Raw genomic sequence first — 12,391 nt, 5'->3', positions numbered from 1 at the left:
TTGGCGCGATCCAAAAGCACCCGCCTCGCTGGCTCCCTCGTGGTGCCTGGCAAAACTTCTCCCGCCAGTTCGCTCTCCCTCTCCAATGTTTCCTTTTTTCCTTTTGCAGGGGCTCCCTCTGCAGCTCTTGTTGGCTCGCCCCCACCCCAGCCATGTGCTCCTGCCGCCTCCGCCGCTCCTACTACCCAGCCAAGCGCGCATCCGCTGCAAAACTCCACCTAACAACACTGCATTGCAATCTCCTCCTCCAGGCGAGGAAGGGAGCCAGTAAGTAGCCAGCCCCCACCCGCGCCCCCACCCCACCCGGAGCTCAACCCCCGCCCCCTTTCCCTACCACGTATAGCCGATCCCCCCCTCTCTTCCCCACCCCTCCCTCGGAGCACACACACCCCTCTTCCAAGGCAAGGTGCCCCCACTGAAGTTTGAGATCAGCTGTTCGAGGAGATTCTGCGCTTCCTTCGACTAGCTTGCGCCTCCTGCCGCCGCCGCCGCCGCTTGCTGTTGCTGCATTCAGATGGGATGATCTCCCCCACCCTCCCACCAGCCATGCGGCTGCAGCTCCCACCAGCCAGCAGTGGGTGACTTTTTCCCCCTCCTTTCTCCATCGTCTGCTTTCTCCTGGTGTCTTCTCTCCCCCCCCCCCGCCCCGCTGCCACGCGCACATCTCGAGCTGGGCTCGCCCCTCGGTGGCTGCTGAGTTTGGTGGCGGTGCAGGGACGGTGATGGGTTGCTTGAACGCCTTCTCCAAATGCATTCGCAGGGCGGAAGCAGCGGCAGTGGCTGTCTGGCTCTCAGGCGAGGCTACTGAGTGACTGGCTGGCGAGATTCCCTGGCAGCCTGAGATCTGCATCTGGCTGGACGATGCATTCACGTGTGCGCCAGCCCAGCGTGTAATGCTGCAGTGGGCACGCTCAGCAGCGCCCAAAGGAGCATCTGCAAAAAAAAAAAAAAAGGGACGGGTGAGAAGACTAGCCAACTGCTGCTGGAGCGCGTATAAAACCAGGCAGCGCCTTGGATCTGACTTCCTCCTTTCTCCAGCAGGCGATTTCGACTCCCTCTCAAATTGTACCAAAGCTCATTCCACGGCTGCTTCCTTTGCCACTTGCTCTCCAGTGCAAAGCCCACTCTGCCTTGTTTTCACGTGTAGCTTATCTTTGCCTGGCAACCACTAGTTCTCTCTCCCTCCTTACACACACACTCCCAACAGCGCAGACTCCCCCTGATCTGAAATTAATTTGTTTGTTTGGTTGCAGCACCGAGCCAGCTAAAGGTTAGGATTTCATTTAGCCTTTTCCCCATCCTGGTGCAAAGGAAGCGATGAAATTTCCAATTGAGACTCCAAGGAAACAGGTGAACTGGGATCCTCAAGGTTGGTGTTGCTTTCTCACTCGTTTTTTGTTTGTGTTTTAAATTATCTTTGTTGCCCATCTTCCTAACTGGGATTGTTATTCCTCCTACCTAATGAATGGGAGAAAGGAGACAGCTTCGGCTGTGACTTGGACCAGAGGCTTTGTTATTGACCCTCCTCTCCCTGCTGACTCCCGTCTTGGAAGATGGTCAACAATGCTATGATCTTTCTGGAGTGCAGAGTGGGAGGGAGAGAAACTTGTCCAACTGAAAAACAAAACAAAACCCAAGAACCAGAAAAGCAAACGTGATGTTGCCTCTTGCTCCCCCACTCTCCAATTATCACCCCCTCCCCCCGTACACTATTTTAGTCTTCTGGATGAAAACTTGTCTTGGTTGGATAAGGTCCTGGAGATCCTTATATTTTGTTTGCGAGATTCCTTTGTTGCTTCTGGGGATCATTGTCTCCCGTAAAAGGGGCGGTGGAGGCTGAGAGTGAGCATCCGCTGTCCACTTTGGTGCCCTCAATGTCAAATGTCTCTTAGCAGCTTGGTGGGTGGGATAAAAAGTGAATGCGGTAAGACTCCTATTGGGATTGCAGTCATAAAGGCATGGTAAATAACAAAGCTTGACAAGACCTTCAGCTGTTGGGTCGTCACCCTGTTAACAACTGAGTTAGCACTCCTGCCTTGGTGGGTGGGTGGATTAACTCTGTGTTTAAGCGGAGGCTGTGTTGTGAGAAGACTGTTTGGGTGGGTGATGGTATAGCACACAAGGCTCGCGTACGTGTCACTGCTGTGGCTTTCTGTACAACAGTCGGAGTTGTTTAGAGCACAGGGGTACACACAAATGCTTGTTTCCAGTTATTTGTAGCATGTATTGATTGTGAAATAAATGCCCAGTAGCATCCTTTTGGTTTATTCTTCTTCTTGGGAGTGTGGTACATATTTATCTGGGTGTAAGGATCCATTTAGGTTTTGGAACCAGCTGAAAATGCATGTCCATAAACTTGAATAGAAATATTCTAACAGTTCAGTGTTGGTGATGCATGTCAGATTTATATGTTTTCCAAAGGACTTGGTTCAGCTCCTTCCTTTCCCTGCTCACCTCATTCTTTGTGCTCTAAAATGTGCATGTACTGGGGAGAAATATCCAATTCAGTGCTGACTTCATGCATGGCTATGTCTTTAATAGCATGACAACTGAATTATGGAAATATCCCAGACACTTGGATTTCACCAAGGATACGTGCAGAAGAAGTGTGCTTGCCTCTACCTTTCAGAGAATGATTTATTGCCATCATGAAAATGATGACGATTCTGAAATCTTTATTGTGTGACAGCTGGGAGAATGGCTGTCATGCGATTCATTTTTTTTTATTAAAAAGTTTGATGTTTCTCCAGTCTAAAAATAAATAAATTGGGCATTGCATGATTACTGTGGTGAGAATGGGCAGTGGTGCTTATGCATGTGGCCAGAGCCAGATATTTAATCAGCTGTGAAGGACGTGATTCTTCGTTCCCAACAGGTGGCTGGCTCTAGTTCACCAATTGGCCTGAGATGTTCAAATCTTCAAGTGACAGCCAGCCAGTTAGTTCAAATGCTGGGATTTGTTTCTCCTGGGTGATGTGCTACTGTGCTGACGTCACATATTAGTCATAAAGTAACGCCAAGTAGAAGGATAGATTAAACTTCAGCTATGTTGCAGACACTAGGGCTAGAACAACTTTGGCTGTACTTTTAATATCATGGGATCCACTTTTCTATATGTTTGCCCAAGAGTGCTGTTGTGAGATTGAAAGGTCTGCTGCCACCTGAGCCAGTCCTGTGCCTTGGGTCCTTACCACCTGTTTGTCACCCTCAGTCTCACCCATGGTGACCACAATGCGCCTGAAGTGAATTTGTAGGGCATTAGAGCGGTGGTTCTGTGACCTGGAACCGTGCATGGTGTGAAAGGAGATGATGGTGTCATTTTGCTGATGCTAAGCAGGTCTGAGTATGGTCAGTAGCTGGATGGGAGACTGCCTGGGAGACATGTTTGCCACCTCAGATTCCACAATGGGAGAAAAGGTGGGCTATAAATATTAAGGTTGTTATTTTCATTATTAGCAAATGAATAATAGTAGTAACAACAACAACAACTTATGGTCATATAGTAATAATATGGTATTGTATTCATATATCTCAGTACTCTTGAGAGTCAGCATGGTATAGAGCTTAGAGTGCTGAATTAAGACTGGGGAGACACAGATTCAAATTGCCACTTGAATATGAATGGGTGATTGGGGGCCAGTCACCTACCTCACAGTGTTGTTGTGAGGATAAATTGGGGGGGCACCATTTAGATTTCTTTAAGCTCAATGAAGGAATGGCAGAATATAATTGTAATTAGTAAATAAAAATAATATCTACATTATCTTGAATTATACCCTCTGTTTTCTCCACTAGGGATCCCTCTAGTTGGAAACATGGGCCAATTCAGACTGAAAGTTCCAAGCTGCCACTGGTAACCTATCCTTCAGCAGGGAGCACCCCTTCTCCCCAGATTGTGAGCATAGCAGGATCTGGGAATATGAGATCTCTTGAGCACATGGTCCTGTCTTGATGTCATTATTGGACGATTTGCTTTCAGAAGGTTCTGGTGGCTTGATTTCAATGTGCAGTTTCCCTCTCATAGCAAACACATTCTTTGCAAATGCTCCTAGCTTGCATTAAAACAATGCAGATGACCTATCTCTCCATTACACATTTGCCTTGGGTGCATCAAAGATAATACAATGTACAAAAGGGTTGGATCCAGAGTTCCTATGAGAAGAACTCTGCTCATGAGATGCTCTCAAAGGAGGAAGGGTGTGGGTGAGGAGGCAGTTTTTGGCAGTTCCTTCTTCCATTTGTAGCCATCTCTGCCCACTAAAAAACTGCTGGAGTGAGGCAGCGAGTGACCTTCTGGAACAGAGTGTGACAGGCAAAGGTGAATTGGAGAAAATTGCTGCTGTCCACTTCAGTGCTGGCCTCTCTTGAGGCAAGGTGAGGTGACCTCAGGCGGCAGATTCCACCGGGGCAGCAGATCTCAATGTTGATCTCTCCTCGTTTCTGATGAAGAGCTTCCCTGATCCCTTCTTTGGTGCGGACAGGAGCACCATTTTGGGGTCAGCCTCAGGTGCCAAAATGTCTTGAGCCAGCCCTGCTCTCCTTCCTCCAGAAGTGGAAGGCTGCTAGATATCAGTCCCTTCTGTGAACAAAGGAAAATCCTGGATTTCACTCAAAGAATTAATAAAATAAACAAATGAAACCAATAGGAAACTTTCAACACACCACTCCATTGGTTTATCCTTTTTTTTTTAAGGTGGGGGGAATGCCTGCATTACTAAATGACTTATTCACAATGTATTTTAATGCCTTATATTGAGGTAGGGGTCATATAATATAGTTTCCGTAATACCATTGAAAGGAACTGGTATTCTGGACCTGTGATCGGCAGTATCATCCACCTATCGGTCTGTTGTTTTTTAAAAATGTGAACTGCTTTGAGAACCATTATTATTATTATTATTTATTTAATTTATATACTGCCCGATACCCGGAAATCTCAGGACTGTTCACAGAACATTATGGTTGAAAAGCGGTATAGAAATATAGTTAAGTACATTATATGACAAAATGTAGGGGATGGTTTCACTTGGTACCATAACCTTGCACAATTACTAAGATAGACACTTAGAATTTAAAACTTCATGATCACTTATATGTGAGAGATTGGATGAGTATTTGGAAGAATAGAATACTGTAACCCTGACCCTGAATCCAATCTAAGAGGTCTGGCAGATTGCTTATTTGTTTGTTTATGTGCATTTTAGTGTTCATGGCTATAAACTGTGGGGTAATAATCATTATCTGAAGAATGGGGGGTGGGCAATGATAAACATAATAGCCAACTGTTAAGTGATTTCACATCTGACATGGATTGCATGCATTGCAAGGTAACTACAGTGCTAAAAACAACTTCAAAAGTCTGCCAGTTCTCTGGATTTCTACCTACATTACTTTTCTGAGTGTATGTGTTGTGAAATGTCTCTTAAGATATGTGCCTTGTGATTGGCAAGTGACTAAATGTATGCCTGACTCCTGGGGTGAGTTCCGATCACCCTAGCTTTTAATGTGATGTATGATGTTTGCTTGAAGTTTTTAATCCACAAATATATCCAATATTTCAAACTCTTACACTCGGTAGCTGTCATTGAGACAATAACTCCCATTTGTTCGAATTATCACTCTGCAAAGTAGATGTTGACAGATCGAATCTATACCCAGAGGGAAACTCAACCATTCTCATGGAAGGACCTAGGACTGTTCCAAACACAGCTTTGTTTCCCGCTTTCTTCGCACAAGTGTGAACAATGTACAGTGGTACCTCGGGTTACATATGCTTCAAGTTACACACTCCACTAAGCCAGAAATAATGCTTCAGGTTAAGAACTTTGCTTCAGGATAAGAACAGAAATCGTGCTCCGGTGGCGCGGCGGCAGCAGGAGGCCCCATTAGCTAAAGTGGTGCTTCAGGTTAAGAACAGTTTCAGGTTAAGTACGGACCTCTGGAATGAATTAAGTACTTAACCCGAGGTACCACTGTACTATGTAGGTTTGGAACTTGTGAAACTTAGAAATGGCAAGTTCTGTTGTGCTCCCTGTTGAACACACATGCTCTGAGTGATAAGTGAAATGGCCCCGAGAGCACCATGTATAAGACAAGCGTTGATAGTAATTGCAGAGCTGCTCAATTCACTTGAATGGAATCAGCAGGAGCGTAAGACGATGAAGTAATGAGGAAAGCTAGATAGATTGGCAGAGATGCTGGAGAATCATTAGCAAACTTTGCGGGACTAATTTTACGGTGCTTATCCGCGGCTCAGTGTTTTGAACTTCTGTAGTGTTATAGTTGTGTAGCCTGAGAGAGAGCGCAAGCTCTCCACAGTTGCCACGGTAACACTAGTCATTTGGGCCTGTCTTTGTTGGGGAGAATGTGCGCAAGCTCTTCAGCCTTAAAAGAGAACTTTGTGAGATCTGAACACCTCTAGAGTTTCTCACCAACTGAGCTTGGATTTTTATGATGTATTGCCTTTTGCTTTTGACAGGCTTTTTGAGGTACAAGATATAGACAGCCTTAAATGGAACCTGACACATCTCCACAGAGGACTATAGCTTATGAGAAACTACACACCCACCCACCGACCCTTAAATTTCTTTAGCTGGGGCAGAAATTCTCAGATTCTCAAAAAAAACCCCAACCCCCCAAAAAACACAAAACCACCCAGTGAAACTACTGTGTGAAGAATTTGAGGAGAATTTGTGGCGTAAGAAAGAAGAGAGGGCAGTGAGGCAGCAGAGATACCATAAATGACCAAGCATACAAAAACAAAACAGGGTTCCAATGAATTGTGGAGACCTGCCATATTCACCCAAAACACTTTCCCCGTTATGTGTAATTGTGTGTAGGAAATCTGACCCTGCCTGCCACCAGCATGTGGCCCCTGGAAAGTTGCCCAGAAGGAAATGTGGCCCTTAGCCTGGACAAGATTTATCACTTCTGAACCACATCAGTGCCAAGTGCTGTATGTAGAAGATGGAACAACTCCCGCCCCCCCAGCTTGCCTACCTAGGTTTGTAATTTTAGGAGGCATGTAATTTTAGCATACAATTTTAACGTGATTTCAGTAAGTATAATAACTTTTAAATGACTGGTTTTGTTCTATATTTTAACTATTTTAATGTAATTTGTTTTTAATATTCGCTTTTATTGGTGCTTTGGTGCTTCTAAGGAAAATCTTAGATTGTCTTTTGTAAACTGTTTAGAGGTCTTTCATTTGAGAAAGCGGTATATTCTGGCAGGTGTTAAAAACTGATTTTATAGTTTTAACTCTTTTCCAGTCTTATCGTATTAAATCTCCTGTACACTGCTTAGAGCTGACTGTGATTAAGTGGAATGCAAATCGTTGACCTAGGATAAATAAATAATATATACATTTTGTTAAATAAAATAATACATAAATAAATAAGCCTTGGCGAGGGTTTACAATCAAGCATAGTTTGTTTGCTTTTATTAAAAAAATGTAAATGTCAGTTAAAACAAAGAAAAAATAGCCAGAGCTTGATTATAAGAAGAATGGGTGAGAGAGAGAAAGAGAGAGAGAGAGAGAGAGACTCACGGGTGATATTGAGGCTAGTTGACAGGGAAGGACTCTTGGGAACTATTGGTGGTTAAACTGTGTTAATCCTGGGCTGCAGTTTAAATGATAAATATAACACTTTATACTGTTGCCACATATGGATGAGAGAGGTCCATTCATTGATTTATGGATAGTCCCTGAATAGTCTCTCATTTCCATGCATTGCCACCTCTAAGCACTTTTGTGTCTCTTCTACAGAAGGAGGGGAGAGTGAGAAATCACATGCCATTGGACACGCCTTGATTTACTATGAATTAGAAGATACTCTCATATATACTTATTTCCCTGTAGAGATGTACAGAATGTGCTAAGGTGACACTGCTGCATGATGCTCGCAGTCATAATTTAGCATAATATTGTTGTTGATTTATTTTTACAGCAGCTACATATAACTAAGCCTTGTCCAAGCCTTCATTCAAACCACATTGGCCTCATTGTGATCAATAGCCAGTCAGCTGGTAGTTCCTCAGTATTGCAACCACCAATTCAGGCTGTCACAATTGAGCCACTAAATTGGCAGTTTGTTACAGGCAATGTTGGGGTCCACACATTCACCTGGAAGCCCAAAAAGATGCTCAGGTCACTGGCATTATCCGAGGGACTAATGAAAAAATCATGGTTAGCTGCTTCCACTTTAACTTCCTCCAAGATTCATGGTGCCTACTCTATAGTTTGGTGAGCTCATAATACAACAACAGCTTCCTTGCCATGCAGTCAGAGATGTCTATCCTTCAGCAAATCAGTCCTTGAGAAATAGTGTGATCTACAAATTGGATGAGCACCCCCCTTAATCCCTTCATCCAAGTCTTTTATGAAGACGTTGAGCAATAATGGGCCTAGGACACAACCCTGTGGCACCCCACATACCACTTTTTTCCAGGATAATGCTTCACAGGAAGTCATTCATTAATGAAATAAATAATAAAAGAGTAATGATAGTAGCAGAAAGCTGGAACTTTGGTGGAGCCCTTTGACAAAGTCCATGTATTGCTCACTGTCCTTTAGTGGAGCAGCAACAGAGTGATTGAAATCTATATTAGTGGAAAAGGATCAGGAACTGATTCCATTATTTTCCGTACTTCACAGTCATGGGGCTAGATGTGACCCCTCACCTTATTTTTCTACCTTTCCTGCTGAAAGCATGGAGCTGTCCGTAAAAAAAAAAAATGGGTTGGGTAAATCTTATAAAGATGCTTTGTTGTGGTGAAGCAACAATTAGCACCGCTATAGCAACACAACCCCACAGGACCTGCTTGCTGTTTCACGCAACAGGTATAAAACAATGAGATTTGCTGCAGCCGCAGAGTTCATATCCCCGAAGAACTGACTCAGCCCTTCTCTTTCCTTGGAAGATAAATAGGAAGCTATGCAGTTTGCTATAAGGAGATCTCTGGAACAAGACCTTAAAAAAAGTGGGTATGCTTTATTTTCCTGTGTGCTCCTTGAAGAGTAATGTGAGGAAGGAAATTTAATTATATTCCCCATTGGGAGGGGGTTTAAATCTGTGCCTTAAAGAGAGCATACAAGACGGATTCAGTTGCACCATAAATGTGCAGAACATGAAAACGTTTTTTTAAAGAAAGCTTCAGAGGTCATGTAATTGATGTTTGGGTCAGCACTTCGGAGTTATTTGGACAAGCTTTCGCCATCCTTTTCACAGTGGATGTAAGAATGGCTGCCATCAATTGTCTTTATTTCGAAAGCACCTTCTGAAATGCCCTTGGGGTGAAAAAACAAATTAACCTTGTGAATGATTTTATTCTGATTGCAGTGACTGGAACCCCCCCCCCAAAAAAAATATGGGGAGTGGGGAGCAGCATAAACAAGAAGCCGCTCAAAGGGCACTGCCCATGAAATCCAAGCCACATATAAACTGCTTTGTGTGGGTTGATGTGTACTCACGATATGGCAGATTCATTGTGTTGCTGCAAAACATGTTCTCTGTAGGTGCGATCAGTATGTGCCTCCTTTGTTTAGAAGTCAAAATGCTGTGGCTTGTTGTGTCTGATGTGGTTCTGAATGGGCAAAAACCAAGATGGCAGGACTGAGATGGGGGGGGGAGTGGTGGGGGAGGGCAGGGTGTGGTGATAGGTTCACACAAAAAGGTAGAATGAAAAATCTTTACCATTACTCCACTGTATCCAGTTTATGATAAATATAATTGGCATTAGGCTAGTTTTATGGATCCAATATGTCTGAAGGGAGAACCACTTGCCTAAGTGGAAAGGCACAAAGGAGGAGTCTTGGGAAATGTTGGACTCTACTTGTTTGTAACTCGATAACTTCCTTGACCATTGGGCTATCGCAATGAAATGTGTTGCTTAAGTTCAGGGTGCAGTCCTACATTTCAAGCTAGAACACCAGCTAGAACACCTGTTTTCAGAGGGTTGGAAATATGCAACTCAACATAATGTACTATGTCTCTTGAGAGCTGAGATATTTTAATATGTTTATGACATGATTCTCAGTTTTAAAGTTCAAATTTACAGGAAGCACTAGCTGCTTCAGGTGGCTTGTAAATGCATCTTTTTGCCCAGACTTTCCCTGGCCCATAAAATTGAACCCTGTTATTACTTAATTTCAGCTATTGTCTTTTTTTACAACTCTTAACTGTGTTTCATGATGTATCTCGGTTTTTATGATACAGCTTTAATGTTTTTAGGTTGTCTTTTTGTATAGCGCTTGGTGATTTTTAAAAAATATTAAGCAGTTTAGAAATACTTTTAAACAAACATACATCTCGGGATGCAAAGTACACTGAAGTGTGTTATTTAAACAAAGTTGCTTGAATATTGTGCTTTCCTAAAACAGTAGAGGAACACATGGAATTGGCCTCAAGAAACTTGTTTTGATTATTCCCTGTAATGGATGTGCAGAAGTCCTGGTAAGACATTCATTCTGTATGTTTCTGCACCCATTACTAAAGCCTCTTCTTTTTTTGCTGATCCTTTTTTTTTGGGTCACTTATCTATGACCAAACATTTTAAAATATAGTTACTATGTAGAGTATGATGTGTGGAGCACTTGCATTAGGAAGAAACGAAGGAGAATTTTAAGCCCACAATCCAATAAGTTTCATCAAGTTTCAGAAGACTCGAAGCATTCATAAGGCTGTGTGTGTAATCATGGTTTAGAGAACAGGAATGTGACCTTTTTTTGAGACTAGTTTAGGCCACAAACACCTGGCCAGGGAGGGCAGGGTATAAATAAATTTATTATTATTATTATTATTATTATTATTATTATTATTATTATTAAATAGTTGTGTGACTTTATCCTGTTAAGTGCACATAGATATGCTTGAATAATATAACTTTTTTTTTTAAAAAAACCCCATAGCCTCATTAGCTGTGTTTGTACTATAAGTTCAGTCATTTGAACTGGCATTACCGGTACGTCATTCAGACAGTCATGGACCAGTTGGTGTTTTCACTTATTTCCATCCAGTGTCAGATGTTGCCAAAGCTAGTTCATTGCCTGTTGCCTTAGATGGCTCACATGACGATTATTCACACTGAATGTGAATCTGCAAATAGTAGAGGCTGTTTGAACTGCATAGTCTCCAAATATTCATCCAGAGGCTTTAAAACTTTAGATGGTGTAATATATATATAACTTTAGATGGTGTAATACACACACACACACACACACACACACACACACAACCATCCCTCCAAGAATAGAGCTCTTCAAGGCGGTTAGACAAATTGTGGAGGATAAGTCATGATGGCAGCATGACAGTGAAGGCCAGTTGCCTGAGACCAACAGTAGGAGAGGGCAACAGTATTCGTGTCCTCTACTTGGGTTTTCCATACTAGGCAGGTGATTGGCTTGAAACTGGTTGCTGGGTTTGATAGACTGTTGATTTGATCCAGCGAGGCTGCCCTCATGGTCTTAAGAAAGATATAATGAAGGAAGGCAACAAATGAGAAGATTTGGAAGGAGCTAAGTATAAAGACAAGCAGACAGAAATCTATATTGCTCATCAGCCTTGCCCAAACACTGTTTGGCAGCTTGCAGGTGCTGATTGGACCACAGACAGGATTAGGTTCCAAACTACAGGTTGAGTTAAATGAACTGATTGCAGATATTTTGTGTGTGTGTGTGTGTGTGTGTGTGTATGTTTGTGTTTGTGTTTTCTTGGAATCAGGGCAGAGTTGGGAGTCTTGATCAGGATCCAGAGTCCTGATTCATGACCAGCCTCCATCCCAACCAGGCAGCAATTGCTATTTATTTACTTATTGAATTTATATTCCACCCCTTTCTCTCAAGGTGGTTCTCCCGTCACTCCTCATTTAATCCCCACAGCAAACCTGTTGTTAGGTTAGGCTGGGAGCCCACTGAGCTTCATCCAACACCCTTTTAAATGTGTTTGTGGGAGCAGGTGGAGGAGAGTGGGGTTATTGGGTTTTTTGTTATTATTTTTATTATGCATTTTGTGTTCTTTATCTTGTGTTTTCTAGGTTGTGAATTGCCCTGAGATCAACGGAGGAAGGGTGGTATACAAATTAAGTAATTAAATATGATGATGATGATGATGATGATGATGATGATGATGGCCTCCCAGGTCCTAGTCCAAAACTCTAATCACTACTCCACACAGGCTCCAGTTTAAAACTATAGTTAAATGCGACAGTGCATTTAACATGATGTGCCATTTGGCCCTTAGCTATGCATGGAATGAGGTGTGGTGCAAGGCACCATAATGTGGTCAGAGGCACAATAACTTCATGTAATGACAGCAGATATCATTTCCTGAAGGTTAAAAGGAAATCTCCCCCAACCCCCTCTAAAATGTTTTAGGTCTTCACAGAGCACTCT

The 12,391-nt window shown here is 43.0% G+C and overlaps 1 protein-coding gene and 1 long non-coding RNA gene across 3 annotated transcripts in view; both read left to right on the top strand.

Annotated features, from left to right (window-relative positions):
• The first annotated feature begins 193 nt into the window (after nucleotides 1–193).
• The window catches only part of KCNK10 (potassium two pore domain channel subfamily K member 10), a 75,781-nt gene continuing 63,583 nt past the window's right edge, over nucleotides 194–12,391 (top strand). The window contains exons 1-2 of one of the 2 annotated variants that reach the window (XM_083615371.1): nucleotides 194–267; nucleotides 1,254–1,369. In XM_083615371.1, the coding sequence (XP_083471497.1) occupies nucleotides 1,318–1,369 (52 nt within the window). In that variant the 5' untranslated portion in view covers nucleotides 194–267; nucleotides 1,254–1,317. Of the gene's footprint in view, nucleotides 268–383; nucleotides 1,370–12,391 lie in introns of those variants that run through there. The other variant, XM_083615370.1, reaches the window with a different exon arrangement.
• On the top strand, nucleotides 3,055–4,657 carry LOC310766456. Its single transcript, XR_014550159.1, has 2 exons — nucleotides 3,055–3,417; nucleotides 3,796–4,657. It is a non-coding gene; the product is annotated as an uncharacterized lncRNA (long non-coding RNA).

The sequence above is a fragment of the Podarcis filfolensis genome, assembly GCF_964270895.1.
Source record: "Podarcis filfolensis genome assembly, chromosome: 1".
NCBI lineage: Eukaryota > Metazoa > Chordata > Lepidosauria > Squamata > Lacertidae > Podarcis > Podarcis filfolensis.
Note: the sequence above shows the minus strand (reverse complement) of the source record. Positions and strands in the feature narration are given on the sequence as shown.